Raw genomic sequence first — 27,005 nt, forward strand, 5'->3', positions numbered from 1 at the left:
AATGGGCAACTTTAAAGGCGATTTTCTCAATGTTGCGATTTTTTTTGCACCCTCAGATTCCAAACTTTCTAATAGTTGTATCTCGGCCAAATATTGTCCTATCCTAACAACCCATACACCAATGGAAAGCTTAATTATTCAGTTTCCACATGATGTATAAAAATCTCAATTTCAAATAAATCACACATGTGACTTGTTTTGCAGTCCAGGGTCACATATGCAAAAAATATGCTCAATCCCATATGGAATGGTAATGCTTGAAAGTTCTGTTTTCTCCGATATGAGGTACCGTGGAGATCTTCGGTTATATCAGCTGTAATCCTCTAGATAGAAAGGTAATCTTGGACTTAAATTGAAGCCTATAAACTTGGGAAGTTTTTCATGTACATTTGAGGCAGTGATATGTATAATAAAATGCTTGAAAATGATCACCTTTGATGACAATTTGTCAGGCGGTCAGCCATTTTTTTGTCTTTTGGGGTATGTTGAGGGTGATATTTGACAGAAAAAAGGCAGCAATCCCCAGAATCTTTTTGTGCTAGTATCCCCTATGAGTCAGGATACACCATGCAAAAATTTAGGGTTATATGACCATTTTTGTAGCTGCAGTACCTTAATATTCACAATTACATCATTCCGCCAAACGATTTTCCCAAAAAGGGTGTTTTTTGGCCCCTGAGACCAAACGGGGCCGAGTTGGGGGTGGTCATTATCAACTTGTGATGGCCCAAGGTATAAGATAATAGGAAATAATAGTGAAAAAAAGGTAGCAAAAACATCCTGAGGGGTGGACCTGGCTCCCGGCCTAACACGACTAGCTGACACATTCTCTGACTGTTTTCATCGACTGCAGCAGATTTTAAACACCGACTTTGAACACAGACTGAACGCGCTGAACACGCGTTTGGACATGATCAGTCATAAGTATCAAATTACATTCATAACCGGCCTTAAAGTGTGTCCCCGGCTTTATGCAGTTATTAATGCAGATATTAGAGAGAGATGTTGCAATAATGAGACAGAAAAGCATGTGCGTCAATATTATTATTTATTTATTAATTCAATTCCTTTTAATTAATTCGAATTCATTCTTTTTTTTTCTATTATTGACAGACTAGCCAAATAAATGAAACACAAACCCCTTTTAACAAGTAGGCCTATCAATAATTATTTATTTGTTATATTATCTGCAATAATAATCCGTGCTGCAGGATTATCCATTTATTTAGCCTATATTCAGTTTAATTTTCTATTGATTATAGATAGGACTATATACTTTATTTATTCACATTAAACTGCATGTTTCCATTGATTGTGAAGCTAGACACTGAAAATTCCAGATCAAGCGCATGCGGCTAAATGTTTTTTCTTGTTATGAATTGTATCCTATTTTCCGTTATTACCGTTAACTACGCGAAGTGATATGGAACTGTAATGCGGTCAAGACCTGCCTGGAACTACTTTAGCCGTGCGTTTCCCTGAAAATAATGCACACCTTAGAACGTTCGTCAACCAATCAGATTCAAGCATTCAACGGCCCTGTAGTATAAAGGGATTTTAATTTGTTTTTAGTGACAGCTTTCTTTGTTTTACAGTTATATTGGATACCAAGCCAAGGAAAATGGGTTAGATTATCAACAAGGGAAAATGAAATGTTGATTCACCACCATATTTTTAGTGAACAGAAGACCCCACTCTCATTCTGTTCGAAATGATGAAGTAACCAACCGCATCCCATTACACTGAAACTTTATATTTCCATAGTAATCAAAGCGGATTGTAGGAAGCGAGGAAGAGCAATGAAACTGTTTCTCAACTACACATCATCCTGTCTTTCTGCAGATGTGGCTGAAGCCCATGAAGAAGCAGGATGTTCCAGAGCGCATGTGCTACATTTCTCCTGTCTACAAGACCAGTGAGAGACGCGGAACCCTTTCCACCACTGGACACTCCACCAACTACGTCATTGCAATGAGCCTGAATTCAGACGTGCCTCCAGAGCACTGGATCCGACGTGGAGTGGCCTTGCTGTGTCAGCTTAACTCGTAGATACACTGCTCTGCTTCTAGTATCCTTCACTTGACCTTTTAGAGAACTATCCGTGGCTAATGTTTATTTAGATATACCATTAAATATGAGTTCAGTAAAAAAACTAATTATACCATTTAACAAACACCTAAATAAAAGTCTTCCTATCTCTAAAGTCAACATTTAAAAGATGATCAATAGCAATAATAATACATTTATAAAGATTTATAGTAGATAATTACAACTTTTAAAAATATATTTTCATAGAGAGGAGCATTTTAATAAGCTGAAACTCAAAGTAGGCTTTGCAAACTTTATTTTCCACTTCTGACAAAGAAATGCACAGACAATCAGCAAGAATGGCAAATGTATTGAAAACGCTTTAACATCCAAGCTGTGTAATCAGCAATAAAAATTGACAAAGTAAATATCTGGATGGTCCTTTTTTGAAATACAATCTAAAGCTTGAAGAAAATTGATGTGCATCATTTTTATTTATCAGATTTCTTTGCACCACATAACCAAGGTGTTTCATTTGAACTTAAGAGCTGTGACAACTTCATTTCACAGACACATACACAGGATTTAGACCTAATCTCTGAAGACTGTGATTAGGTTTGCTCACATGACCCCCAAATTAATTGACTCTACATTCAAGCTGTAAAAATTAAGTACTTCAGGGAAAGAGGAAAATCAACAGTGTGTTCTCATCACTTCATTTCTTAACAGAAATTAAACAACTAGACAGTTTGCTTCATGCATGTTTCCATCCAATCAAGTACATTTGATGAATGCAATTAATAATGATACACACCCACGACAACAAATAAATGGATGTCACATGGTGACAGGATAAGCATGAATCACATAACATGCCCCACCAACTCATGACGATAGAGGATTCAAGCAGCGAACACAGCAAGTGGAATGTGTAGAGGCGACTGCGGGCACAGGAAGCGCTTGTGCGCAAATTCAGAAACAGCCCATATTTGGCACAGTCCTTAAACAAGAATCACATCAACAGGGGGGCAGATTAACAGATGCTCTATAAATTTGATTGTAGTCAGGCTTTTATACAGGTTCACATAAGGCCAATAATTGAAATGTGTGCATTAATTTCAATAATGGGAGGGTGTCAACAACGAGTGTTTAAGATTGTCCAAAAAAAAAAATTCTTAATTTTTATGTTAAAAAAAGGAATGGTTCTCCCAAACTTTGTATGCAATATAAGTTTAGATGGTCAGTGAATAAAAGGTACCAATTTCTCACAAAATATTCAGAATTTTGCGCAAACTATCCAGAAATACCAAACATGTCCTATAGATAAATAAAATAAAAAAGTAACAAAATGCCAGCATGTTTAACAAAAATTAGTCTTCAGTAGCAAATCTCCTTTGGGGAACATAATTATTTCATGAACTTCAACTGTAACAAGATCATTATTTACAACACTTGGATATGAAAATCAACTTTGATTTATATTCAGAAAGTAGTCTAGATCATGATAAAAGTTATCAATGAACAGATAGACTCCCCAAAGAAAAAGAATGTATTCCTTGATGTACAGATATGCTCAGCTAATTGTTCTTCATTTAAAATCACAGTGATTTTGCATTAGCTTTAATACTGGACTTGTTCAGTCACTATTCATCTGACCTTCTGAATGCGATCGGTGTTTCGGCAGCACTGTGTCACAGGTTATTCATAACACTGTTGCATACCTTTTTCTTCAAATACTCAAAATTGGCCAAAACATTAGTACAAGCTTAGCCAATAATGACAGGAAAAAGAAAAGAAAAAAAATCAAACAATTGAAATTCTAAGACTGAGGACACTCCCATCACCATGAACAGTAAATATATAGTGTAAGAAACAAACAAGTAGTCAATGCTGAAAGCAAAGTGTAAACCAGTAAAGAAAGGCGCTCTTTAAAGAGAATCATATGATCCTGGCACACAATACTGACCAGTACTTTTCAATAAATTAAAAGACTATGCCAAGCTGATGCCAGTTGGGCTCTGTTGGACCATTTTAGCGCCTGACACGGCGATGGTGAGACACACTAGACATACACAGCACAACACGCCAGTTACAAATGAATGGACTATGAGTTACAATACATATGAATGAAAGAGCTAAACATGACACTAAATGGGTGACTGATGAATAGATGCTTCTCTCTAGGACACAGTCCTAAAAAACACTAAAGTATTAAAGGGATAACCCAAATAATGGGGAGTGTGTCTTGTGTGCTGTGCATATATATCTGACTTGACATACAAACTAAAAAAAAAACAAAAAAAAAACAATAACGACAGAAGAGAACGGTCCAGAAGCTACATCTACAAAAGAGCATGAAAATGACAAATAACCTTTTTGAGTGGCCTAGAGAGGAGGAGATGAGAGAAGATGAAATGTAAACACGTTTCTGTTCATGTTCATGTCCATGTCCACTGTAAGCTACTGATGCGGTCTTCTGAGACATGCTTGCAAGACTGTACCATCACAAAACAAAGCCACTTTAGGGCAAAGCACGAGTGTGAATGTAGCTGAATGACGCCTCCAGCTAGAAGCCAAAATCAATCACAATGTGATCCTCGAAGATGGCGATCAGCAGCATGAGGCCAAATCCCGTGAGCATGCCCAAGTTCTGCAGGACAAAGTGACCCATCTCACAGCGTTTGTGCTCTTCGCTGTCACCATGAAGCATCTCTGGCAACTGAGGATGAAGAGAAATTTATATTGTTAGATAGAAGATAACATTCTAACACTGGTAACTCAGAACAATTACATTTACAGGACCAAAGAGAAAAATACTGATACCATATTAAAAGTTTATGTTACACAGGTTACTATAATATTTATATATATGATATACATATATTTATACACACTATTTGTGAGTTTCTTTTTTTTATGCAGTAAATTGATCAAAAGTGACAGTAAAGACTTGTACATTGTTGTAAGAATTCTATTTCAAATAAATGTTATTTTAACTTTATTCATCAAAGAAACCTAAAAACTATTTAAACATTGATAATAAATAAATAATAGCAAATCAGCATATTATAATGATTTCTGAAGGATCATGTGACACTGAAGACTGGAGTAATTGATGCTGAATATTCAGCTTTTCTATCACAGGAATACATTACATTTTAAAATATATTAAAACTGAAAACAGTCATTTTAAATTGTAATAATATTTTACAATATTACTGTTTTTACTGTATTTTTTGATTAAATAAATGCAGCCTTAGCAAGTATAAGAACTGCTACTAAAAAGCCAAATATTAATTCAGAAATGGTTGTCGGGATGTGCAAGATCGCATATAGTTGCTGTACAGAAAGTATTTAATGTTATTTTCAAATTTAAATGAATTATTTCACGTGATCAACAATTACGACCGTAACTGGCAAGCTAAGATCATCTGCATTTTGGTTCTCTTACCATATCCACTAATGCCACATAGAGAAACATGCCAGCAGTGACAGCAAAGATCCAGCTGGTGACATTGTGTGTGTACTGTCCCACGGCCGTGCCGATCACCATGCCAGCGTAAGCCATCAGGGCAGAGAGGACGTTGTATACAATGGCTTGCTTCACTGACATCCCAGCCTTCAATAAAACAGCAAAGTCACCTGAAAGAAAACACAAATGTGCACTATTAATGTACAGTACAGTGCGTATAGTTAACCCATGCTAAACCTGACAATAACTGCTGTGAGAATGGACTGTCCTTAATCTGTCAGAAAAAAATAAAGAGGACTTTCCTGCTGCCACTCATTTTCTCCTACTGAAAATATATGTGAGGAGCCTTCACATCCATCGGTCCTCTCTAAACTACACTCTGGACTTTTGGTCTGTCACCTGGCCCAATTAAATCAGTCAAAAGCAATTAAAAGCACTTTTTTATTGTAGCCGTGTTTCTAAAGCCACCAAAAAAATTGTTAGTCCCGTCACCTCCACTGGATGGCAAACAGTAAATGTAAACATCAAATACAAAACATAATTAATACATCAAAGGCATACTGTTTGTTACTTCTGTGGTATTGTAATGTCTGGTTCAGTTTAAACAAAAAAAGGGGAATTTTAAAAAGAGTGGCCCTCTAGACAGCTACCTCAAACTTCATAAAAGCTTTGCAGTCTTTTAAAACCAATATGCGCTGCAGTGTTGTTTTAGTCCAGTGTTTTTGATTCATTCAAACATGAAAAAGAGAGCACAGAAAAACAGCTGGGGCTCTTTGCCTTGATGTTCCTGAGTTTGTGTCAATCGAAAATGGATAAAGGACACCTCACTGGGGACACCTCACAAGGCATGCACCAGGATCACCACATCACCCTAAAGCTAAACCTGACCTCACTCATTGACATGTTGATGTCTTTTTTTTTCAGGGTTTTGGCCTGTTCACACCAAGGACGATAACTATAACTATAAAGTTATAATAATCATTCTAATTTTATTAAAATGGACACACCACAGCTATAACATTAACAGCACAAAGGAACAATATTGTGGAATCCCTTTCAGAAAATGAGAATCCACTCAACTTTAAGCTTGATCATTTCAAATAGCAGAAGACATCATAACTGCAGCACAAGCTCATAATAAACAGAATGTTAATGTTTGATGTGGACACTATAATCATTTTACTGCACACCTAGAGGTCAAATGAAAGAATATGGATCTGCTATTCTAATATTTTGTCTCTTGACACTGCAGCTGGTTAAGCCACTTACCTAGTTCATGGGGCAGTTCGTGACAGAACACGGCTACTGAAGTACTAATGCCACCCGTAATATTAGCACTGAAAGCAGCACCTGTAGGTGACAAACACAGTTCCTCAGACACAGAAACCCTTTTGATTAAAGAGAAATTAATCTGCTACTAGTTTCAATGTACACAAACTGACCTATAGCGAGTCCATCACTAAAGTTATGCATGCCATCTCCCATAATGACCATCCATGCTATGCTGGCAATCCCTGCATCTTTCATTTCCTGGTCAGAGTGACAGTGCCCATGGTGGGAGTGACCATGTCCATGTCCATGTCCATGTCCATGCTTTTTTGACTTGGCCTTTGGCCCACTGTCCTCCTCCGTTTTTACAGCTTCCTTATAGGGGTGTTCTGAAACAGAGATGGCAAGCGGCATCTTGCTAGGTGAATCCAGAGACTGCAACTCCGTCATCTGAGTGTCATTGTGTCCGGCTTCACAATTCGTACCGTCCCCTGCATGATAAAGAAGGGAAGGAGTTACTTCTGTGGTCTGCGCCGACTCATGCAAATGATCCGCTCTGTGCTATAGTGTCTCTGGACTGGAGGATGATAACACTGATGCAAAAACAGGCTTTATTCAATCCAAAGGAAAGTATATTAATGCTGTCTGAATTGTTCAGACTGAGACTCAACCGCTCTCGGCCTGGACTCAGACTTCAATGTGCTGCTCTTGACTCAAATGCTGAGTTCTCTCTAAATATTACAGCACCAAGCTTGGTGTGTTACACAGCTTGAGTTCATTCTTATAAGATCAGTATATAGGAAGAGACTCGAAAGGATCTTCAGGATATCAACACATACAACTTAAATTAAAAGCTAAAAAAATTGTGTTGGGATTTCACGAAGAAATGAACAACCCACCTTCTGTTAGAGGCTTCAGATGGAGCCACTCAGCATCTGAACGCCTGTTGAGTTTGTGGTCTGACAATTTCCTCCCGATCTCTGCCTGCTCTCCCTTCTTCTTTCTCTGGCAGAGGCCTCCCTGTGGAAAGCATGAACAGATAAGTGTTTATAAGCACTTGGTTCTGAGAAGGTTGTTTCGCTGTGCCCCACTATCTGCAGCAATTCTGGATTTTATTTTAGTCTGCCTCAACTCTGTCATTCTTAAACAGCCATGTGCGACTGGTTTTCTTGCCCTTTTCGAAAGATTTCTGTGTTTCAACACGAAGGTATTGTGGTGTCTCATACCCTTTGGTCGCTGTAGTGCTTGAACATGCCAATGCAATGTTCAATAATGAAGAGGAGGTAGATTCCTGCTAATGCAGTCAGTCCTTTCCAAACTCCATCAAACTTCGTCAGATAATCCTCTTCAGGTTCTTCCTCCGTGTGTCCTTCAAAACTGTGATTATGGCCCCCTTGAGACTGCAAAATATAGGGAAACAGTTGAAAAGTTTGGACCTTTGCAATGGTTAAATGTTTGTTTGTCCCAAAAATGAACTTACATGAGGGAGTAGATGCAGTAAGGCGTCACCACTGAGGGTTCCCACCGCCAGTGCCACCAGGAAGGTCAAGAGAAACTTGAAGCAGGACTGGTTGAGAATGGGCACCAGAATAACACCCAGCAGAGACAGCAGACTGATGATGGTGATAGACACAAAGCCCCACATCCAGACCCACACTGCAGAAACCGAATCAGCAGCAGTGGGTAAGACTGCGATCATTGGACGCATAAGGGCTTTTCACACTGCACTTAACCCGGGTTATCGTCGTTCTAAACACCGCTTTTAACACCGGGTAAAGGAGCGTTTCACACTTGTAATTTAGATGCGGGGTTAAAAAGCGTTGCACTGCTTTTGCAGGGTTAACTCCGCATTGCGGTGCCAAACTTGTACAGTGTACAACTAAAAATGTTAAAAAAATGTTACAACTAGATGCTAGCAACCGACAACCAATGGCGTGCCTTATATTCACTCGCTTTGGGCAGTCACGGAAACACAGCGCGATGTATATAAACATCGCGTTTCTGTATATATAGGAAAAATGTCAATGTCATTCTTACTTTTATAGTTTGCAAAGTTCACTCAGAAAAAACTTGATATTACAGTCAGCAATGTGTAATATGAGGATGCGCAATACTAGAGCCTTCATGTAAACAGTGCTGTGCGTGTCACGTGCTGCGCTTGTCCAGTCAGTAACAATGACACTGCAAATATGAAAATAAGGACTTTAACCTGGGGTTTAGGAATGTGCAGTGTGAAACGCCAGTTTATGAATACTCAGGATTAACTGTTAACCCCAGGTATAGTATGAGCAGTGTGAAACGTGAATAAAGATAACCCAGGAATCCGTTCACCCGGGGTTTAGAATGACCAGGGTTAACTATTTCAAGTGTGAAAAGCCCAATAGAGTTTCAACTAATGCCAGGTTCAGATTACACAATATTAATGTCTGTTACTATAGTCACTGTGTCAGATTATGCGATTTTGACTCCTAAAGTAGTATTGGTGCCGTAGCTCCACGAACCTTTCCTTCATTGCATAATTCCACCTAGCAGCAGCAATACAATAGACTCTCTTTCATTTCAAGATTTTTGAAAGCTGTGTACGTTAGAGCTTCGGTGCTCCTATTGGTCAAAGTCACGGATGAGATGGAACCAGTCGTGGAGGACCGAAAAAAAAATTACACATGCTAGTCTATGACACACTATACAAGATGAAATGATTGATATTGTGTAGTCTGAAATCAGCATAAGGTAGGACATGTCTAATGCAGACATTAGAGAACAGTTTTAATATGATTTAGCATTGGTTCTCGACTAGTTATTAAACTTTAAGAAACAAAGCTTTACCATTTACTAAGTCTGTTCACTCTCTATTAGCTAGCAAACTAGACTGGTATAGAGAGAACTGTAGATGAGTGTATATACTTTGTTGATACAAAATCATACTAGTACAGGATCACTTTTACCTGCAGATGTTGCTTCTTGTGCCTTAGACTCAACGTGGTGATAATGAAGGATGCAGAAGCGTCTGTCTATCTGGTACAGCAGTGCTGGACATAAATAGGTGAACTGTGCTGGAGATATGAGAGAATCTGAGCTCAGTCCATACTGGTGTAGCAGCTCTGTTAAATTCAGGCACTGACGGAAAGAGAGAGATGGGAGATTTTTACTTTGCATTCATACATGACTAATTTCTCAACAAATACAAGGCATAAAAATCACATATCAATTTTATGTCATCCTATAATAAGAAAGATGGATAAGATAAGAGAAAAAATAATTGTATTACTATAATAAGAAAGATGGATAAGATGAGAGAAAAAATAATTGTATTACCAAAACCTACTCTATCAAAACATTAAACTTCAATTTTCTGAAATAAATTAAATTACTGATATTTAAGTGAAAATAACAATATATACCATGTAGTATTCAACAATGAAACAAAAGAGAAAAAGTGTGCTAAAAACAAAATGCAAAAGTAGTGCTTGGACATTAATTTGCATTATTTTAACGTTAAACGTAAAAAATACTTTATTACTGTCCACCACTGTTAATTCCACAAATCTGTCATAGTCCTCACAAAAATAAACTGAATAATGCATAATAATTGATATGCCTAGCTTGAAGTCGTCCAACTGTAACTATCTTCTGCAACTGTAATTTTTGTTACGAAGTGCTTTTATGACGCTAAAATTTAACTACGCTAAAAAACGAATAGCCAATCCCTGATCAGACTCGACGCACATCTGAAGAGCACTACCATTTATTAACAACCATAGGGTAAGACAGATGCTGAGATGTACCTCCTCATGTTGGTGAAAAGCACTGTGTGCATGTGATTTGACAGACAGATCTTCTCCTGGCACCTCTCTCCTGCCCCTCTGCGGCTGAATAGGGCTGTGATCCTGGTCATCTCCGATGGTCTCCAGCTCCACGGCCTGAGTAACAGTGATGCTGGTCTTGTTGCGGCCTTGATGGGCTCTGACTTTAGGTGGTCTCCTGTTTCTTCTGGGTTGTGGGGTGGGTAGCTCAGTGGGCGCTGAAGGCTGGATTCGGGGTGTGAGCTGAGGCGTTGCTGAGGTGTGCTCTGCGCTGTCTGGACCATGGAGATGAGGGTGGGGGTGCTTGTGGTGATGGTGGTCATGATGATGGTGCCTTGGGTCACTGAGATCATTGTTTTCTTGTGTATGTTCACTACTCTTTTGGTCATGATGGTCATGATCATGTTCCAGTTGTTGACTGTGCATGTGTGAATGTGTGTGGTCATCGTCATGATCTTGAGTTTGAGGACTGTCCGTGACATGTCTGTGGATGTGTTCATGATCACTGTCTTTCTCATGGTTATGTTTCTCAGATCCACTGTGAGTGGTGCTCTCTGCTGTTTTGCTGCACGGTAGCTCCTCGTCGGGGCCGTGTTCTTCATTCTCGTGGTGGTTCTTGTGGGAGATGTGGGGCTTCTGGTGAGGGTGAGGATGACCATGACCGGCCGAATGCGAGTGCCGTCCTTCCTGAACCTCGAGAATATCCAAGTGTGCCACATGATCGTGGCCAAGATCCTCATGCTCCAGCCCAACCACCCGCACCTCGCCCAGCCCTAAACTTAACAGCAAACTCTGGAAGCCTTTAAAATCCAGACGATCCTTCTGGCCGTACCGACAGAACAACTGGTGAATGTAGTAACGTTGCTCATTCTCTGCAGGTTCGCCATTGTTGCCGTGTACTAACCGGTCCGATAAGTTATTGCAGGACAATTCTGAAATCTGCAGGTCGCTGTGGACATGGTCATGGTCATGGTCATTGTGGTTGTGCCCGTGGTGATGGTGGGACCCTCCTTCATGGCAGTGACAGCACTGATGGTACAGCAGGGTCAGCACGCAGAGAAAGCAGAATCTGGTATGTGTGTGAACTCTCATTATCTCCTCGCTTAGAAACCTCTGTGAAGAAATAAAAATCCAACAACTCAGCACACCAGAAATACACTTAAGTTGTTCTATAAAACACATAAGCTGTATGCCGAACGTCACAATAACACACACGTTATTGCATACGCTTGTCAGAGAAAGTGTTAACAGCAGTATGACCTGATGGTGATGTCTAGAAAATCAGCTATCATAATTAGTTCTTCTCACAAACATTTGGATATTAAAAGCTAATAGAATGGCAACAATAAGATTTTTTTTATGGACATCGTCATTTAAGTTATGGACATCACTTATGCTCATCTTTGGTAGCTTCTTTTTAGGCATCTTGAGTTAAACAGCTCTATATTTAACGTAGCATGTAAAAATGACCTGAACCGGAAGCAATGCGACCTGCATTACAGAATATGTAAGATTGTTGCACATAACCTCCATATGATTTAGGGGATTATCAAAAGTACCGGTACTTCGGTATCAAGTGGATACTTCAATTTTAAAAACATAACGGTAAGTCTTTCTGGTAGTACTGAGTATCAGGTCAATCTGGTACCTGCTGAAAAGTGATCGAGTCTTTTCCGAAAGTTTGGACTAAACCGCTCAATGCATATGGATTAGTTTTTCGATCTCTTTATGAACTTTTTGTTGGTGTAGAAGTGGTAGTTGCATAGCGTTCAACGGAGGGACAGAAAGCTCTCAAATTTTTAATAAAAAGATCTTCATTTGTGTTCTGAAGATGACCGAAGGTCTTACGCGTTTGGAACGACAGAAGGGTGAGTAATGACAGAATAAAAATTTTTTGGGTGAACTAACCCTTTAAAGTGAAAGTGCAATAGAACAGAAATTTTGACAACCCGGTACCATTGTACCGTGACAAATCTGATTATTTAAAAACAAAAAATCGAAATGGCTGTTCATCTTGAGAGCCTTATTATATGGAAAAGGATGGAGGGGGGACATCTAGATCTATCCCTTTTTCCAGGGGGCTGATAGATTCCCAGCTGGAAAAGCACTGAAGAGCTTTAATGGTCCCCCTACAGCAACTCTTGTGAGCCTTTGAGGGGAAAGTGTGATCAATCTGCTATTAAACAAAACAGAGTCAAGAGATCTCAGCATGAGAAAGAGTCTTTTCTTAAATCTGCATACAAGAGGCACAAATAAGAAACATGTTTGTGAAATGGATACGGGTGCAAGTATTTCCAAAAACTTTGTTCCAAATGAATTGCCATTTATTCTCTAATAGTTTTTGCTCACTAGCAAATCTCACAAACAAATCTCTCCAAATGAATCTGAGCACAGAGTGCACTTTACATGCATAGGAACACTCTAATATAAAGAATTTGGTTATAGTATGATTATGAAAGCATCACGTAAACACATTAACCTGATTGCTATAACCAGATTACGCCAATATTCCATTTTCTAGAAATCTGACAAAGATCTTGTATGTTAAAAACAATATGCAAAACCAACAACATGCTTCAGCTTTTGCAGCTAACTAATTTCTTTCATTTCTAACTTTTTTTCATGGGTTATTTATGTTAAGGAAATATGACACCTACTGTGAATTGTGTTTACCGAAAAAAAATCTGTATACCTAACACTAAAAGACATTTATATGCAGCAGGGTGTTTAAGATAATCATTTATCAAACTTAACTTCCCTATCGGAAGGAATCATAAGTCTGCCAAAAAAAGTAAATGCAAGGTTGAAAGTACATAAAGATCACCATAATAGTTGCTACAGTGCATTAAAAGTTACACTGAAAAAACAGTTTGATTTTTCATATCTGCAAAAACAATTTGCTGTAACAGATGTGTTAAGCTTTTTAGCTTGCACTTAACTTACTGAAAAAAAAAAAATTCTAATAAACTCAAGGAAAGAAAACCTACAGACTAAAAATATCTGTGCACAGAATACAAAAGAACCAAATTTATTAAATGTTGTTTAAGCCAAAATATCCTGTGAGCAGTACTTACGACAGCCTGCGCTCCAGCCTGTTAAAGCATATGAACTCGTATTAAAGCGTGAAGATGGTCAAAACATAGTATAGTTATGATCCTTCCCCTCAACAACAGTGTTTATAACCATGAGAGTGGAGTGACCTCTGAACCCTTCAGGAGATAGGATAGGCCAGGAGCACAGCCTGTATGAAGATAATTCTGCCTCATTGTGCTGGCTCAATACACTCTTTGTTGGTTATATGACATCCCAAAAATGGCTGATCATTTTTTGGGGGAAAAATCCTTAAAATCAGCAGAGTCATGTGCTGCAGAGATATCATAAGACAAATACTAGTGGACTTTAATTTATTCAGCTGGAAAACACTTGTGATCAAGTGAAGTGAAAAGGCATGTGAAATTCAGAGGGGCTCTTCAACTGAACACCACTCCAGTTTGCAAATGATTCTTTGAATTATCTTGTGAAATATGCCAATTATAGCATCCTCATACATCATTACAGGGAGTGTTATGAAAAATGTACTAGTAAATCTGAATCAAGATGAATATATCAAGACGAAATATAAAGGAAATTTCAGAACCATTCGGGTGTTGTACCAGCAATCCTGGCAGAAAAATTAAAGCAATTCTGAACAAATGCATGCAGTATCACAACAGATGACACTCTAGTAGGGGTGTAACAATACCCTCATGTCACGATTCGATGCATATCATGATACTGAACTCACGATATGATATTATTGCGATACTCAAAGACATATGGTAAAAGGTTAACAAATAACTAACTGTTGATTAAAATGCTAAATTTGGTATTACATTGGGTGTGGAAAATGAATAGGCTTGGACTTGGTGCTGGTAACCCAATGCACAGGACAATGGTGAAACCAGAATAAAAATATTCATTATTCGGAAGCTGAAAATACAGAAATATTTTAGACGAATATGCTTGCACTCTTTCACTGACTACTAGATACATTTAAAATAATGTAGGCCACTTTTTACTGGTAATATAAGACATTTGGCATAATCAGGACCCACAAATATTCCCCCATTGCATTATTATACATTAATATTCAAAATATAGTAGTCTGACACTAAAACTCTGTAAACTTGACTTTTCACACACAGTAATTTTCATTTTGGGCAAACTATATACAATATATATTGACACTATCCACAATTGTTGCATTTTTCTATTGCGATACATTGTGACACATTTATTGTTACACCCCTACACCTGTTCTTGTCTGCAGGGCCACTTTCTGGACAGAGCCAGAGCCATGCTTTCTACATACTGTTTTCAGTTTGAATGGTAACAGGGAAGGATAAACCGAACACTTTCCATGGGCTCCTGTTTCAACTAAGATATGAATGAGACGAGCCGTGTGCCAATTACTGAGGTGTGTTTATACAGTGTCCTCACACACATAGGCTGGGATCAGAACAGTCTCAGGAACTTTAAGCCTCAAGCAGACACACATAAGCACAACCAGAGTACTGAAGCCATCTGCTGAACAAACAGAGATATAGATGATTGTTGACTTTCTCATAAGTGAGATTCATGTTACTACTATGTCTGTAATGATCTTAGCTAAAAGCCTTCCAGTGAACAGCCAAAATACAGATGATTCTACCACATAATATTTACTTACATTTATGTTTAACTAGTCTCTCTAATATCCCATTGTGGTATTACAGATCCACTTTTGGCTATACAACTCTGAGCAGAAAACAAACTGATTACAGTATTAATGCTGTCTTTCCTAACAGTGCAGGCAAAACAAGCATCATGAGAAAGGTCTAGGGTTTATTATAAAATATTAAATTATTTTGATAAATCTTTGACAGGAAACTTGACTATTTGATCTTAGTATTTTTTTACTGACTGTTCACTTGCCTCATAATGTTTTAACATTATTAGTTAGGCTAGTAGTTTTCACTGTGGTATTGAAGCTTTTAAGTAATAAAATGAAATCAAAGTTAAATTAGCCTACATTTGTGAGTGAAGTAAAAAGTGAATGGAGTAAAAACATCATTAAATGTTCTCTTTTGGAGAACAGGCTTGTAAATGCCTCTCATTACAAGTTTGGAACAATGTTTGTCACGTGTTCCTTTTTCAAATAAATGCATGTCAATCTCACAGCGCTTGCAGAGATGGAGCAGCATTAACTGTGATCGAGCCGCTCTGAACAGTGCTATGCTTCAACATGACCCCAAACCAAACCATGAGATGGCAAAAGTTCAAAAGAAAACATTGGGTGAACTCCAAATGGCATGGGTAGCTACATGATGAATTTAGAATTATGTAACCATCTTTAACAAAACTTAAAAAAGAAATACATTTTACTACATCTACGATGGTAAGTTGTACCAAACATCACCCTTTGTAGAATCCATTCCTGTAATAAGCTGTTGGGCTAGCACAAGTCCTGTTATGATACATTAAACTGAGCCTCTGAGCAATGGAGGGAGAGAGAGAAAGAGAGAGCCCTTAAGATGCATCATATGACTCTCACAAGGCTTCTGCCTAGACCGAGCATCTCTCGCAAGTCACGCATGAGTCCACCGCTGGTGAATTCCTGTTTACAATCTAGCTTACTGTAAGAGGTTGAGCAGGGTTACAGTGGGACTTGTCTGGATCAAATAAAGCAGCTTTTACAACACAGGCGATCAACTTTGTGGCGATCTGGCCATGGCGGCCAATAATCCTCTCCAATTCATGCGTGTGCCAACCCATTTTGTGATAAGTGTGAATTTTAGCAGGCCACAGAACAATTCTATAAGCTGCAGCTTAGCCAAGCAATGTGGGAATCACATCTCTCCCACCAATAACTCCAGATATATGATCTGTCCTTGGTGTATCTACGCATTCAATCTGTCATATTTCAACAAAAAAAAAAAAAATGCATGTCAGGAGAAGCCTCAAGGCTTGAGAGATGAGCAGATGCCACACAACAGATGGGAACTACACATGTTTTGCCAGCACAAGGAATTCTGGGAAATGACAGCAATACATAGCTGCAGTGCACAAGTAACAGTTTGAGTTCAGTGAATGTAGACTACCTAACAAAGACATCTAAAAGGTCTTTATAGATGAATACAGAAGATGGTCCAATAAGATGGTCCAGCTGGTTAAACGGTCCTGTTTGTGTGTCTAGGTGGAGTCAAGAATTAAAGCTTTGAAAATCATGACCTCTTGATTCCAAACACACACACACCTTTAAAATAAACAAACTCTTCAGAAGGTCCAGAACAGCATGTCATTCGGTTCATGTGGAGGAACTGCATCCTGATGCATGGTAGCAGTAGCAACATGGTTAAAGTTTGTTGAGACTAAATGTAAGATTACCTAGAGAAACTGTGGACAAAAAGAAAGGCTTTCCACCCAAACCGTAAGTACTTCAACTGTAACCAGTCCATAAACTTACTTGTTTTGATCTTACACTGGTTTACATCTCATAAAAGCAAGCAGAACTGCTCCGGTCACATGAAGAGAGCAAATAAAATACATTACACCATCAGCTGAGTGACCTGGATTAACCTAGAAATATTTATAGACTGGTTTAGGCTAACTCTGACAACATAACCAAGTCAGATACAATCAATCCAACATATCGCAAGCTAAACCGGTGGCAACCTTCAAAAACACCAAGTCCAAAATAAGTTAGTGTTGCTGTCACCTTGCTGAACTGCTGATCTTCACACTACTAGGATCTGCTTTTGCCAGTCTATCCAGAGTAAAAATGTGGCATACAGATTAGTTTAGGATCTGCAGATCGGACTGCAGGTGCATCCGACAGCTTACCTCTTTCTGTCTCAACGGGGTGGAGGAACCAGCCATACGCCGTCAGACTCGGGCAGGGAATGCTCTACAGCAATATGGAACGAGATCTGATGTTTTGAACTCTTCAAGTGTGCTGATTTAGTGCAGAGGGGAGGGTGTACTGGACGTTTGTGTTTGTAAGTGTTGGTAGGTGGGTGTGTAGGAGTGGGTGGAGGGAGAGATTTGCGCTAATCAGCCCTGAAGTAGACATCAAATGCGGGAAAAAAAGCAGTTTAAGGCAATTTGTACTAGAGGTCGACCGATGTATTGCCAAGGCCGGCATATCGGCTGATATTTGGCTTTTTTTAAATACCGCATCGGCCGATGACTTTTCTGATTGGCTGATGTGTTGGAAACGGGACTTTTATTGTGATGCCGCTGAGAAGAGAATGCCATCTTCATTAATTATGGTCTCTGTTTAACAGTTTTGTCTAATACGTCACTAAATAGAACGGTTAAACAAAGAAAGGAAACTCTATACGAAAAGTATTACAGCATTTGCTATTATATTATTAGTAAAAGAAAGGCAAACACCATTATACTTTCTCATTTACTGTCAGCATTCAGTATGCATTTATACCATTTAAATAAAATTTGAATATCTAATTAAGATTTAATTTCACAATCCTCGAATCCAGCAGTGAGATCTTCTGAAGTGCACATTTGTAGCCTGCATGAACGTGTTACTCTGTGTAAGTGGGTAGTTGACGTGACGTGGCTTTTTCACCGTCACAGAAGATAAAAAATAATTTATTTCACATTTGCATCATTTAGAATAGTGTAAATGGTTAAACATTTTCTTGTTTTACATTAATTTGTTGTTTTAATACCCGAGTTATTTTTATTTTTTTTTACAACTTTGAGCCACATCTCAAAATCGTCCTATGGTGTGACGGTAGACAAAATTATTTCATAAATATTAACTTTTATAAATAAAGAAAATCTTAATGAACACTCCTGGCATAATTGTGCAAGTGTCTATTTCACTAAGTGGCCATCACTTTTCCTATACATACATTTCTAAAAGTGTAGGAATTTCATAAAGTTTGTCACAGAAAAAAAATGTCCTTTGCTGTTTACAATAACCTGATAATAAGTTGGGCAATATCATGGACAACTACATTTAGTTGAAAGACCCCATTCAAGGTCATGTGACTGAAGACCCCTATGAAGCCCATGAGCAGTGCACATGGTAAGTATTTCTCTCAGAATTGTTCAAATATTTAACTATGTTTTAAGACCACTGAAGTTGTTAAGTTTTTTTGTCCTTTGGTGTGACACCCCTAAATTTAATTTTTTAATTCAAATTTGTATTTTTAACAGCAGGACTATGTAATATTATGCAAATGTATCATGCCAATTGCTAATGACAGTTCAGCTAGTATTAGCATGGTTATTAACTGCCACAAAAGCTCAAATGTCCCTTGGTGTGACACTTTGGCCTGCCACACCATAAGACACAGATGTCACACAATAGGAAAATAGGACAAGACCTAAAAGCTATTAAAACAAATAGATAAAGTTTGTTAACATACTTTTTTTTTTTGACCAGTTTTGATGATTTTAAATTCAATAATGACTTACATTTTAATGTTTATTGCCGTTTTTTGGAGACTACATTATTGATGGATCTATAAGTATCAAAGTTACTTATGGTGTGCTATGTTTTGCACAGTTTATATTGTTGAAAAATAAAAACAAATGTCCTCCTTTATAATTGTTACAATAAACACTATATAGTCTGACTCTTTTTATGCAATGACTATCTTTGTCCTTTGGTGTGACGTTTTGTCCTATGGTATGACAAACATAAAACAACAGAAAAATATACTTATTTTAAAATATCTTTTTAAAAAAGAGTCAAGTTTGGCATTAGCGGAGTTACAATAATATCTCCTCTTAGACAGGTACAATTTCAAACAGTTTTGTAAGGTTGGCGAAAAAGTTTTATTGACATTCGTAGGGAAAAGTTTATCAAGTTCATCTATTCATGGTGAAAATTATTCTAATTAGTACTTTCATGTAAAATACATATCACTTTAAGAAAATAATGTTTTAATGTGAACAATTCTGTCTCAAGTATTTTTTTATGTTATTTAATATAATTTCTTAGTTCTTTTTAAATGTCACACCATAGGACACATTTACAGTACTGTTGAGTGAAAACATGAAAAAAATATGTGAAGTCATCAAAAAATGAGTGGCCACTACTATTTTCTGAAACTGCAATTTTCATACTCCATATATGTATTTTTTTCTTAAAAAGTTATGTTTTCCAAAAAAAGTACTTTTTCTTGTCCGTGTGAATTGAGGGCGGACAGGAGAGTTCAGCTTCACTGGGAGATGCACGATAAAAAAACTTTAAACCCTTGATTTCACATTATGCTGTTGCATAGGCTAATTGCTGTTGCAACAGCTAAATGCTGTTGCAACAGCTAAATGCTGTTATATTCAGTTGCCCAATATGTCATACTCATGTCATTTTAACTGTGTGCTGTATGTAAAATTAGTGTTACCGTGTTTTTATTTGAAAAATTATTCAGTGCGCACAAACAGCTTTATATCGGCCACCCTGCTCTCCAAGATATCGGCATCAGCCATAAAAAAAAACAATATCAGTCAACCACTAGCCTAATTTGTACAGTACGAGCATCTTGACATCCATATATCTAAGGAAATCTCACCACTTATGAGATTCTACTTACATTATTGTTAACCAAATATACCAACAAAGAAACGCCCATCAAACCGTTTCTCATGCATATCAAGTCTATCTAAACTCCATATTTCAACATAGGGACTAAATACATGCAATTTGTTGTCATTGCTTAAGTTGAGTCGAACTTTTCTGTGATTCAGCACAACAACTTCTGTAAATTGGTTTCAAAGGTCAGCTGTAGAGCTTAAATATCAGAAGGAAAAATCCTGCACCATAAGTAATGGTCCAGCGTTTTCACAGACAATGGAGAAGAGAATACTTTGATGCATGTAGTTTTTCCCTGTGAGACTTCAGTCTGTGATGTCCAAGACACCAGAGGGCTATTATCCAGACAAGAGAGGTGATTATCAAAGAGAAGGCTAGATACTAATCAGAGGGATTTTTAACGCTTGTCAGGTCGATTGAGGAGTCAACAGGGGAGGCGTATTAGAGGGAAACCACTGAGAAACATAGGTAGGATCCTTTATTGTAAGAATGCACCAATACAGAAACTTTGACTGATACGATAATAACCAAAACAAATTCACCCAAATAAGATATAATTCTATATTTTGGGAGACACAATCAAATCAATAAAATAACAATAATAATAAAACAACTTTTTACAAAATATAAAGTCCTGGGACCGTATTCACAAAGAATTTTAAGGCTAAAAGTAGCTCCTAACTGGCGAATTTAGGAGCAACTCCTAAAAATAATGGGCGTGTCACTCGTAACTTTAGGACTCCTAATTTTTTTGACTAAGAGTAATTCAGGAAGCATTTTAGCCCTAAAAGTAGCACCTAAGCCTGGGACAGCTTAAAAGAAGTCGAGAGGACTCCCAACTCACTAAGACCTATTCACAAACCGCTTTTTGTGGCATTTCACGTTGCGATGTTTTGAAATGCGTATGCGGCGGCTACAGGAGCTTCCAATCGCGAGGGAACAATTTTGCATTGTAGGCATAACTAGGGATGCAATAACGCCACCAACAACAACCAAAACTAGGCTACTCATTGCATGTAAACTAATTGTAACGTTTCATTGTGAATCAAATTAAAATGTTCTTCTCTTTGCAAACGTAGGCAGAGGCATATAGTGACAGATTAATTCAATAATGTTGCAAAGATATTGCATCAATCCATATGTTTCATTAGGCTACTAGGCTATTTGTTTTGCCTTACTCTTTATTCATTTAGGCTATTTATTCAGTTATTCATCATCTTCCGTCCTTCGCACTACTTGTGTAGCGCATGCATTCTCAGACCTGTCACTCATCATCGTAGGGGAGGTGTTTGGAATCATTCCCGCGTTACAATCATCAGCCAATCAAGGTGGTCACTTCAGTCAAGCTCGTGCATGAGTAATGACGTCACATCATCCATAGCAACGAAGACTCACTCTTAGTTTAGGAGTTGTCCTTTTTCTTTACTAAGAGTAGGTCTGAAAGGCGTTGTGAATAACTTTTAAGAGAAAACTCATAGCTAAAATATTTTAGTGCGATTTAGGAGTACTCCTAGTGGTAAGATAAAATTCTTTGTGAATACGGCCCCAGATATCTATGTGCTTCAAATGATATGACGATTCATCTAAATCAATCACGCTTAAACCGATCTGGCTTATTACGATTATGAAATTTTTGACTTTTTATGCGCAGCTTGTCAGTGACGTATGGCTCTGTGATCAGTAATAAATGCTGCTCCATCTGAAAGCACTGCGAGTTTGACAAAAGACAACATTTAATAACATGTTTTTACTCCAAACTCACTTCATAACGACAGTTGAGCATCCTCCTGAGAGATGATGTGGCTTCTGATACAGAATAAGGCACACAACATATTTCATAGATTCTATACAGTGATAAAGGCTATGTCGATTAGCATCGATTATCATAAAAATACCCAAGAAGGCTTGAAGAACTAAAGTTTGATAAACCATATATTGTCGTAGTCGTATGTTTATTAGTCATTTTTATTTAAAAGCGCTTTTTAATCTTGTTCATTCAGCTACTGCAATAGTATGATGCCCATAGGGATTTCCTGGAATGATGTGCATTATCGTACTTCTGCGGAGCATATTTGGAGTCTCTGAATGAGAGCGCCCTCTGGCTTTCAGAGGGAGCATCATTTACTACTGATCACACAGACCAGTGCTGCACTGACAAGCTGTGCATAAAATAATTGCAGCGATATAATTGATTAATCGTGCAGCCCAGCTACAAATAAACAACTAAATACTTGAAATCGTTTAAATTGTGAGCCCTGGATCTATAATCTATGGAAGTTTAACATTTTGAATGGAATTATGGAAATAAATAAACTTTTCCATGATATTCTAATTTTTTGGAAAGGGTCTGTATATATGTATAAAATACTCCACTAAACCTCCATTAAAACACGCTAACTTTAATGTGATATTATAAAATGTAGATTTTCAGGCACCTGCCAAGACCCCTTAAATCTTAAGACCATATCCCTAACAAGACCCCATCCACTGAGTTCATGTTCATTTAATCTCTTAAATTCTTAACAGCTCTGTACAGGCACCTATAGTTGATCATGTGAACAATCTTATGGGCTGTTATTACCAAATGTGAAGTCTTATTTGACTAAGACTGGGCAAGTCACGTGATAAAATGCCAACCTGTATTTGACTAATTCTTGTTTAATGCTGCTCTGTAAAACGACTTTGTTTGAGACTGTTCATAGTAAAATAATACATGCAAAATGTTCAACTTTCAGAAAGAATAAACCAGTTGACAATTTCTCAACTTATATATTGTGTTAGCAGCATCCATTAGCCTACTATTATCTAATGGCACACATGAATTGTACCAAAACATATCAGTGGTTAGAAATATCCATTGAAAAAGCTATCCATTGGCATTCACATTCACCTCAACACAGTGAAAGGACACTGCGTTTACTTGCAGCTGTAGAGTCATTAGTGGAATTTAAGTTCAGGTGATTGGCTCAAAACAACATGGCTGCAGAAATAAGTAGGCCTACTTATTAACAAATATAGCAGATTATATTTATTAATAAGTAGGCCTACTTATTTCTGCAGCCATGTTGTTTTGAGCCAATCACCTGAACCTAAATTCCACTAATGACTCTACAGCTGCAAGTAAACGCAGTCGCGACAGACAACATTATTAGCACCTGAAGAATACACAGTCCCAAGCCCTAAAGCTCATCTGAAATGCCAAACTCCTCACCTTGAAAGTATACAAATGTCGGCAGCAGCAGTCAACAAAATGAGCAGTCAAGTCGGACACCACCTACTTCTCACACTGAACCAACAATTTACTTAAGCCAAGGCAAATATCATACTTACATCTACTGTTGTCAACGAAGTGGAGGATGTATTCGAAATACTGCTTCTTATGAAGACGCATATTATGAATAAGTAATTCATTACATCTGCTACATTTCACCAAAGTCTTTCCATCCATTTTTACCGACATATTTAACAGATATTTTTGAATGGCCATCAATAGAGAAAGATGCTTTAACTAGCATCTGGCAGCAAAGACTCTCAGGCAGAACTGAAGTCCTTCAAAAGTTGCAATACTACTAAATCGCAATCATCTATTTCTATTAAGGAGTCTGGTAGGTGCATTTACTACTACTTCACCTCAAACAATAGGCTACATATACTGTATCCTCAGAGTCTCCACTGATAAAAACTACACTGCTTTTCTGATAAAATGAAAAGAAAATGATTTTTTTTTTTTTTTAAATGCATGACCACTCAGCTAGGTATATAAAAAAAAAATAAACAGAATTTGTAACTATCAATGGATAAAGTGGCCTTAAGAAATTAACACATTTTATGGAGTAATTTGGGATTAAAGATTTTAGATTTCCCTTTCCACATTTTGAACTGGGTTAGCATCTGCCTTTTAGAAGCAGAGGCACTGTAGATCCACAAACAGCAGTTGTTGTGGTTAGGCACGGTTAAGCAGAGGAAGGTTTCTGCAGGTGTGCACTGGCAGAACAGGAACACAGCATCACGATTTCACTGCAGCAGTGCCACCATTTGTCCAGTCATCATGTCACATTTCCACCATTAAAACGTAGGCTAAAGAGTAGTATCTTGTTTATGCTTATCCAACATCAAACTATATTACAATGACTGCTTATGTCTATTGGAGTAACACCCTTATAAAACCATATTGCAAAACAAACAGTGCTTGACTTTATGTAGGCTAAACTATAAAAGTCAACTTGTCAGAAGAGAAAAAAAAAAAAGTTTTCAGCTGGTCTTCCAGCCTCGCCAGACTGGTTTTCGAAGGGATTTGGACCCTTTTCAGGTGGTCAGGTTAGACTGGGATCTGCCATATGTTACTCAAAATTTTTGGAAACAAACATGTTGCACTGTCTGGGCCCAGAAAATGTGCAAAGAAACTGGAATTAAATAATCTGCGTTATAACACCACATTCAAAAACACAACCCAAGTTTAATTGGCCATTTTAATTTGACATTGTCAACTGTAATTAAATGATAAATTAAGCATATGTGCACAGTCACCTCCAAAAAAAAAAAAAAAAAAAAAAAAGATTAATTCTGCAGTCTAAGGAAAACCAGCAAAACAGGAACATTTGGTTTTATAAATAAACCAGCACGAGACAAGCTTTAGGACTACAACACCCTTAAGTTAGCTGCTAACTTCTTCACATGACTGATCCTAAAGCCCAAACATACCATTAAACCCCACACTTCCTCTTCACAGCGCAATAAATCTTAATCAATGTCGTGAACAAATGTCTTTCTTATTAACAGGATTCGCAATAAACACGTGTATCTAAAGCAGGGAAATGCAGTTAGTGGAGCAGCAAGTTTAAAAAGCGCAATCGGCGGAAATATGGTCAATCTAAATAGCAGCTGCTAACACTGCTAGCGCCCAAAGCTATAAAATCAATAATAAGTCAAAACATTTTCAAGGTTTTATCTTAATACCCTGCTCTCATTGACCCATCTGAAGCTGCTCGGGTCCATGTTGTGGGAGTGTATGAAAACAAAGCGGGTTTTATATAGTTTACCTCACTCGAGTGCCGTGTGCATCTCCTCTCCGCTCGGTACTAAAACAGTCACGCTGCGCACAGCACAAAACTCAGACCCCACTGCGGAAACGCCATTCTCAAAGACAATTACGTACTTACTTGTTACGTTCTTACACCCGCCTCCACATTTCGAGGAATGTTTAACGCACTTTACGCAACGTGGAACGCGCTCTATGACGTGTACTTCCGCCACCAGACAGTCTGAGGCCAGTCTGAGCTCGTGGCGGAAGCGGCCGTCACAAAAGTCGGTTATATAGCCTACCAAAGACTTTAGGACTTTGGTAATATGGCATATAGCATAATTGAGACAAAGCCGCGGTACATTTTCACATTGCGAAAATCTTTCAATATGTCATGTCATGTAATTATGGCTGTCTGAGTTACATCCATGAGATTGAGATCTAATGGGCAAAGTCCACTCCACTCAATGTTATGTTTTCCATTGAAATGATAGCAGCTCAGCTGTTTTAGCTTGTTTTTAGGCTGATCCTGTAAAAAAAAATCTACTTTTTAAAAAGTAATATAAATTTAATTTATATAACAGTGTGGCTTTCACGAGATTTCAAATTTCTGTTGTTTTGAATTTTAATTTGGCCTAAATAATCAAAGACTCCTGAAAATGGTTTCACTGTTTCCACAAAAATATTAAGCAGAACAACTTTCAACATTGTCAAAAGTAAGAAATGTTTTTAGCACCAAAGTGATTTCTGAAGGATCATGTGACACTGACTGGAGTAATTCCTGCAAAAATATCAGCTTTGCCATCACAAGACAAGAAAAAAAGATTTATTTTAAATAAAACAATAATTAAGTTAATTTAAATGTATTTATTTATTTAAAATAAATAAATAATAATCCTGCACATTATCAATACTTGCAAACGAGTATCAAACTTTTATTAGCAACGTTTCGGTCTCATGACCTTCATCAGTCATATCAGGTGACTGACTGACACACGCATGCGATGGTGATTGGTAATTAATTAAATGTATTAAAATATATATTTTAGACTGTGATAATATTTCACAATATTAGCCTACTGTTTTTACTGTTTAAAGACTAAACTTTTCAATGGTATGTATGTAATTCTATGTAATTCTGCATTATTTAGAGATCAATATTAATGTATTTAGAGATGAATTTTATATATTTTCAGCTTGAACAAGCATGTTGCCATAAATAAAAATCACACAATTCTGAACCTCAGGCCTCTGGGTTAAAACAAAAGTTATTATGATACTAACAGGCTTTGTTGGTTATTTTAGGTTATTTTCACTATGAAGTGTTGGAGTTGTGGTGCATCAACAGAAATCAGCCCTAGAGGTGCAGTCTTCACATTCTGAAATATCATTAACAAGAAGTGCTGAACCTGAAGATATTCTGAGAAAATTAGATTCTAAAATGTTGCATTATTCTTAAAACTTATGGATAATTTTCTATCTGTCTGTCTCTATCTATCTATCTATCTATCTATCTATCTATCTATCTATCTATCTATCTATCTATCTATCTATCTATCTATCTATCTATCTATCTATCTATCTATCTATCTATCTATTCAATTCACAGTTATTTGTATAGTGCGTTTCACAATACATTATTTCAAAGCATCTTTACAGAAAATGCATGTGTCTACATTACAATTTAGAGTGATCTGTTATCGGAGGTGACTATGTCCAAGTTATGTGTTTCAGAAATGTACTTATACAAATCACACAGTTAGCTAACAATGTATTAATTTAAGGCAGAAACAATTAGCTTAAGGCAACATGTTAACAAATGTTTAGGAT

At 37.4% G+C, this 27,005-nt stretch overlaps 2 protein-coding genes across 5 annotated transcripts in view; one reads left to right on the plus strand and one right to left on the minus strand.

Moving 5' to 3' along the window:
- Positions 1–4,340, plus strand: part of dnah7 (dynein, axonemal, heavy chain 7) — a 92,107-nt gene extending 87,767 nt beyond the window's left edge. Inside the window, exon 66 of the mRNA XM_079880397.1 lies at positions 1,843–4,340. Within this exon, the coding sequence (XP_079736523.1) occupies positions 1,843–2,049 (207 nt within the window). The 3' untranslated portion in view covers positions 2,050–4,340. The remainder of the gene's footprint in view (positions 1–1,842) is intronic.
- slc39a10 (solute carrier family 39 member 10) lies at positions 2,322–25,297 on the minus strand. Of its 4 annotated transcripts, none has more exons than XM_079880400.1 (10): positions 25,195–25,297; positions 10,555–11,685; positions 9,715–9,886; positions 8,250–8,425; positions 7,996–8,169; positions 7,669–7,789; positions 6,943–7,260; positions 6,770–6,850; positions 5,480–5,670; positions 2,322–4,747 (listed from the first exon to the last, which is right to left on the minus strand). In XM_079880400.1, exons 2-10 carry the CDS (start codon positions 11,662–11,664, stop codon positions 4,595–4,597), a joined length of 2,496 nt encoding a protein of 831 aa, XP_079736526.1. In that variant the 5' UTR covers positions 11,665–11,685; positions 25,195–25,297; the 3' UTR covers positions 2,322–4,594. The 4 variants fall into 4 exon arrangements, with proteins under 4 accessions (XP_079736526.1, XP_079736524.1, XP_079736525.1 ...); XM_079880398.1 differs by lacking the exon at positions 25,195–25,297 and adding an exon at positions 25,112–25,186; XM_079880399.1 differs by lacking the exon at positions 25,195–25,297 and adding an exon at positions 17,434–17,692.
- Positions 25,298–27,005: the final 1,708 nt, after the last annotated feature.

Source organism: Squalius cephalus, assembly GCF_949319135.1.
Source record: "Squalius cephalus genome assembly, chromosome: 9".
NCBI classification, from domain to species: domain Eukaryota; kingdom Metazoa; phylum Chordata; class Actinopteri; order Cypriniformes; family Leuciscidae; genus Squalius; species Squalius cephalus.

Excerpts from the sequence above, each read along its gene's own strand:
- slc39a10 (XM_079880398.1), bottom strand. The coding sequence starts at position 25,150 with ATGGACCCGAGCAGCTTCAGATGGGTCAATGAGAGCAGG. Across the intron at positions 11,686-25,111 it reads GATGGGTCAATGAGAGCAGG|AGGTTTCTAAGCGAGGAGAT; the intron begins GTATTAAGATAA and ends ATTTCTTCACAG. Across the intron at positions 4,748-5,479 it reads ATGTGGCATTAGTGGATATG|TTGCCAGAGATGCTTCATGG; the intron begins GTAAGAGAACCA and ends CTTCATCCTCAG.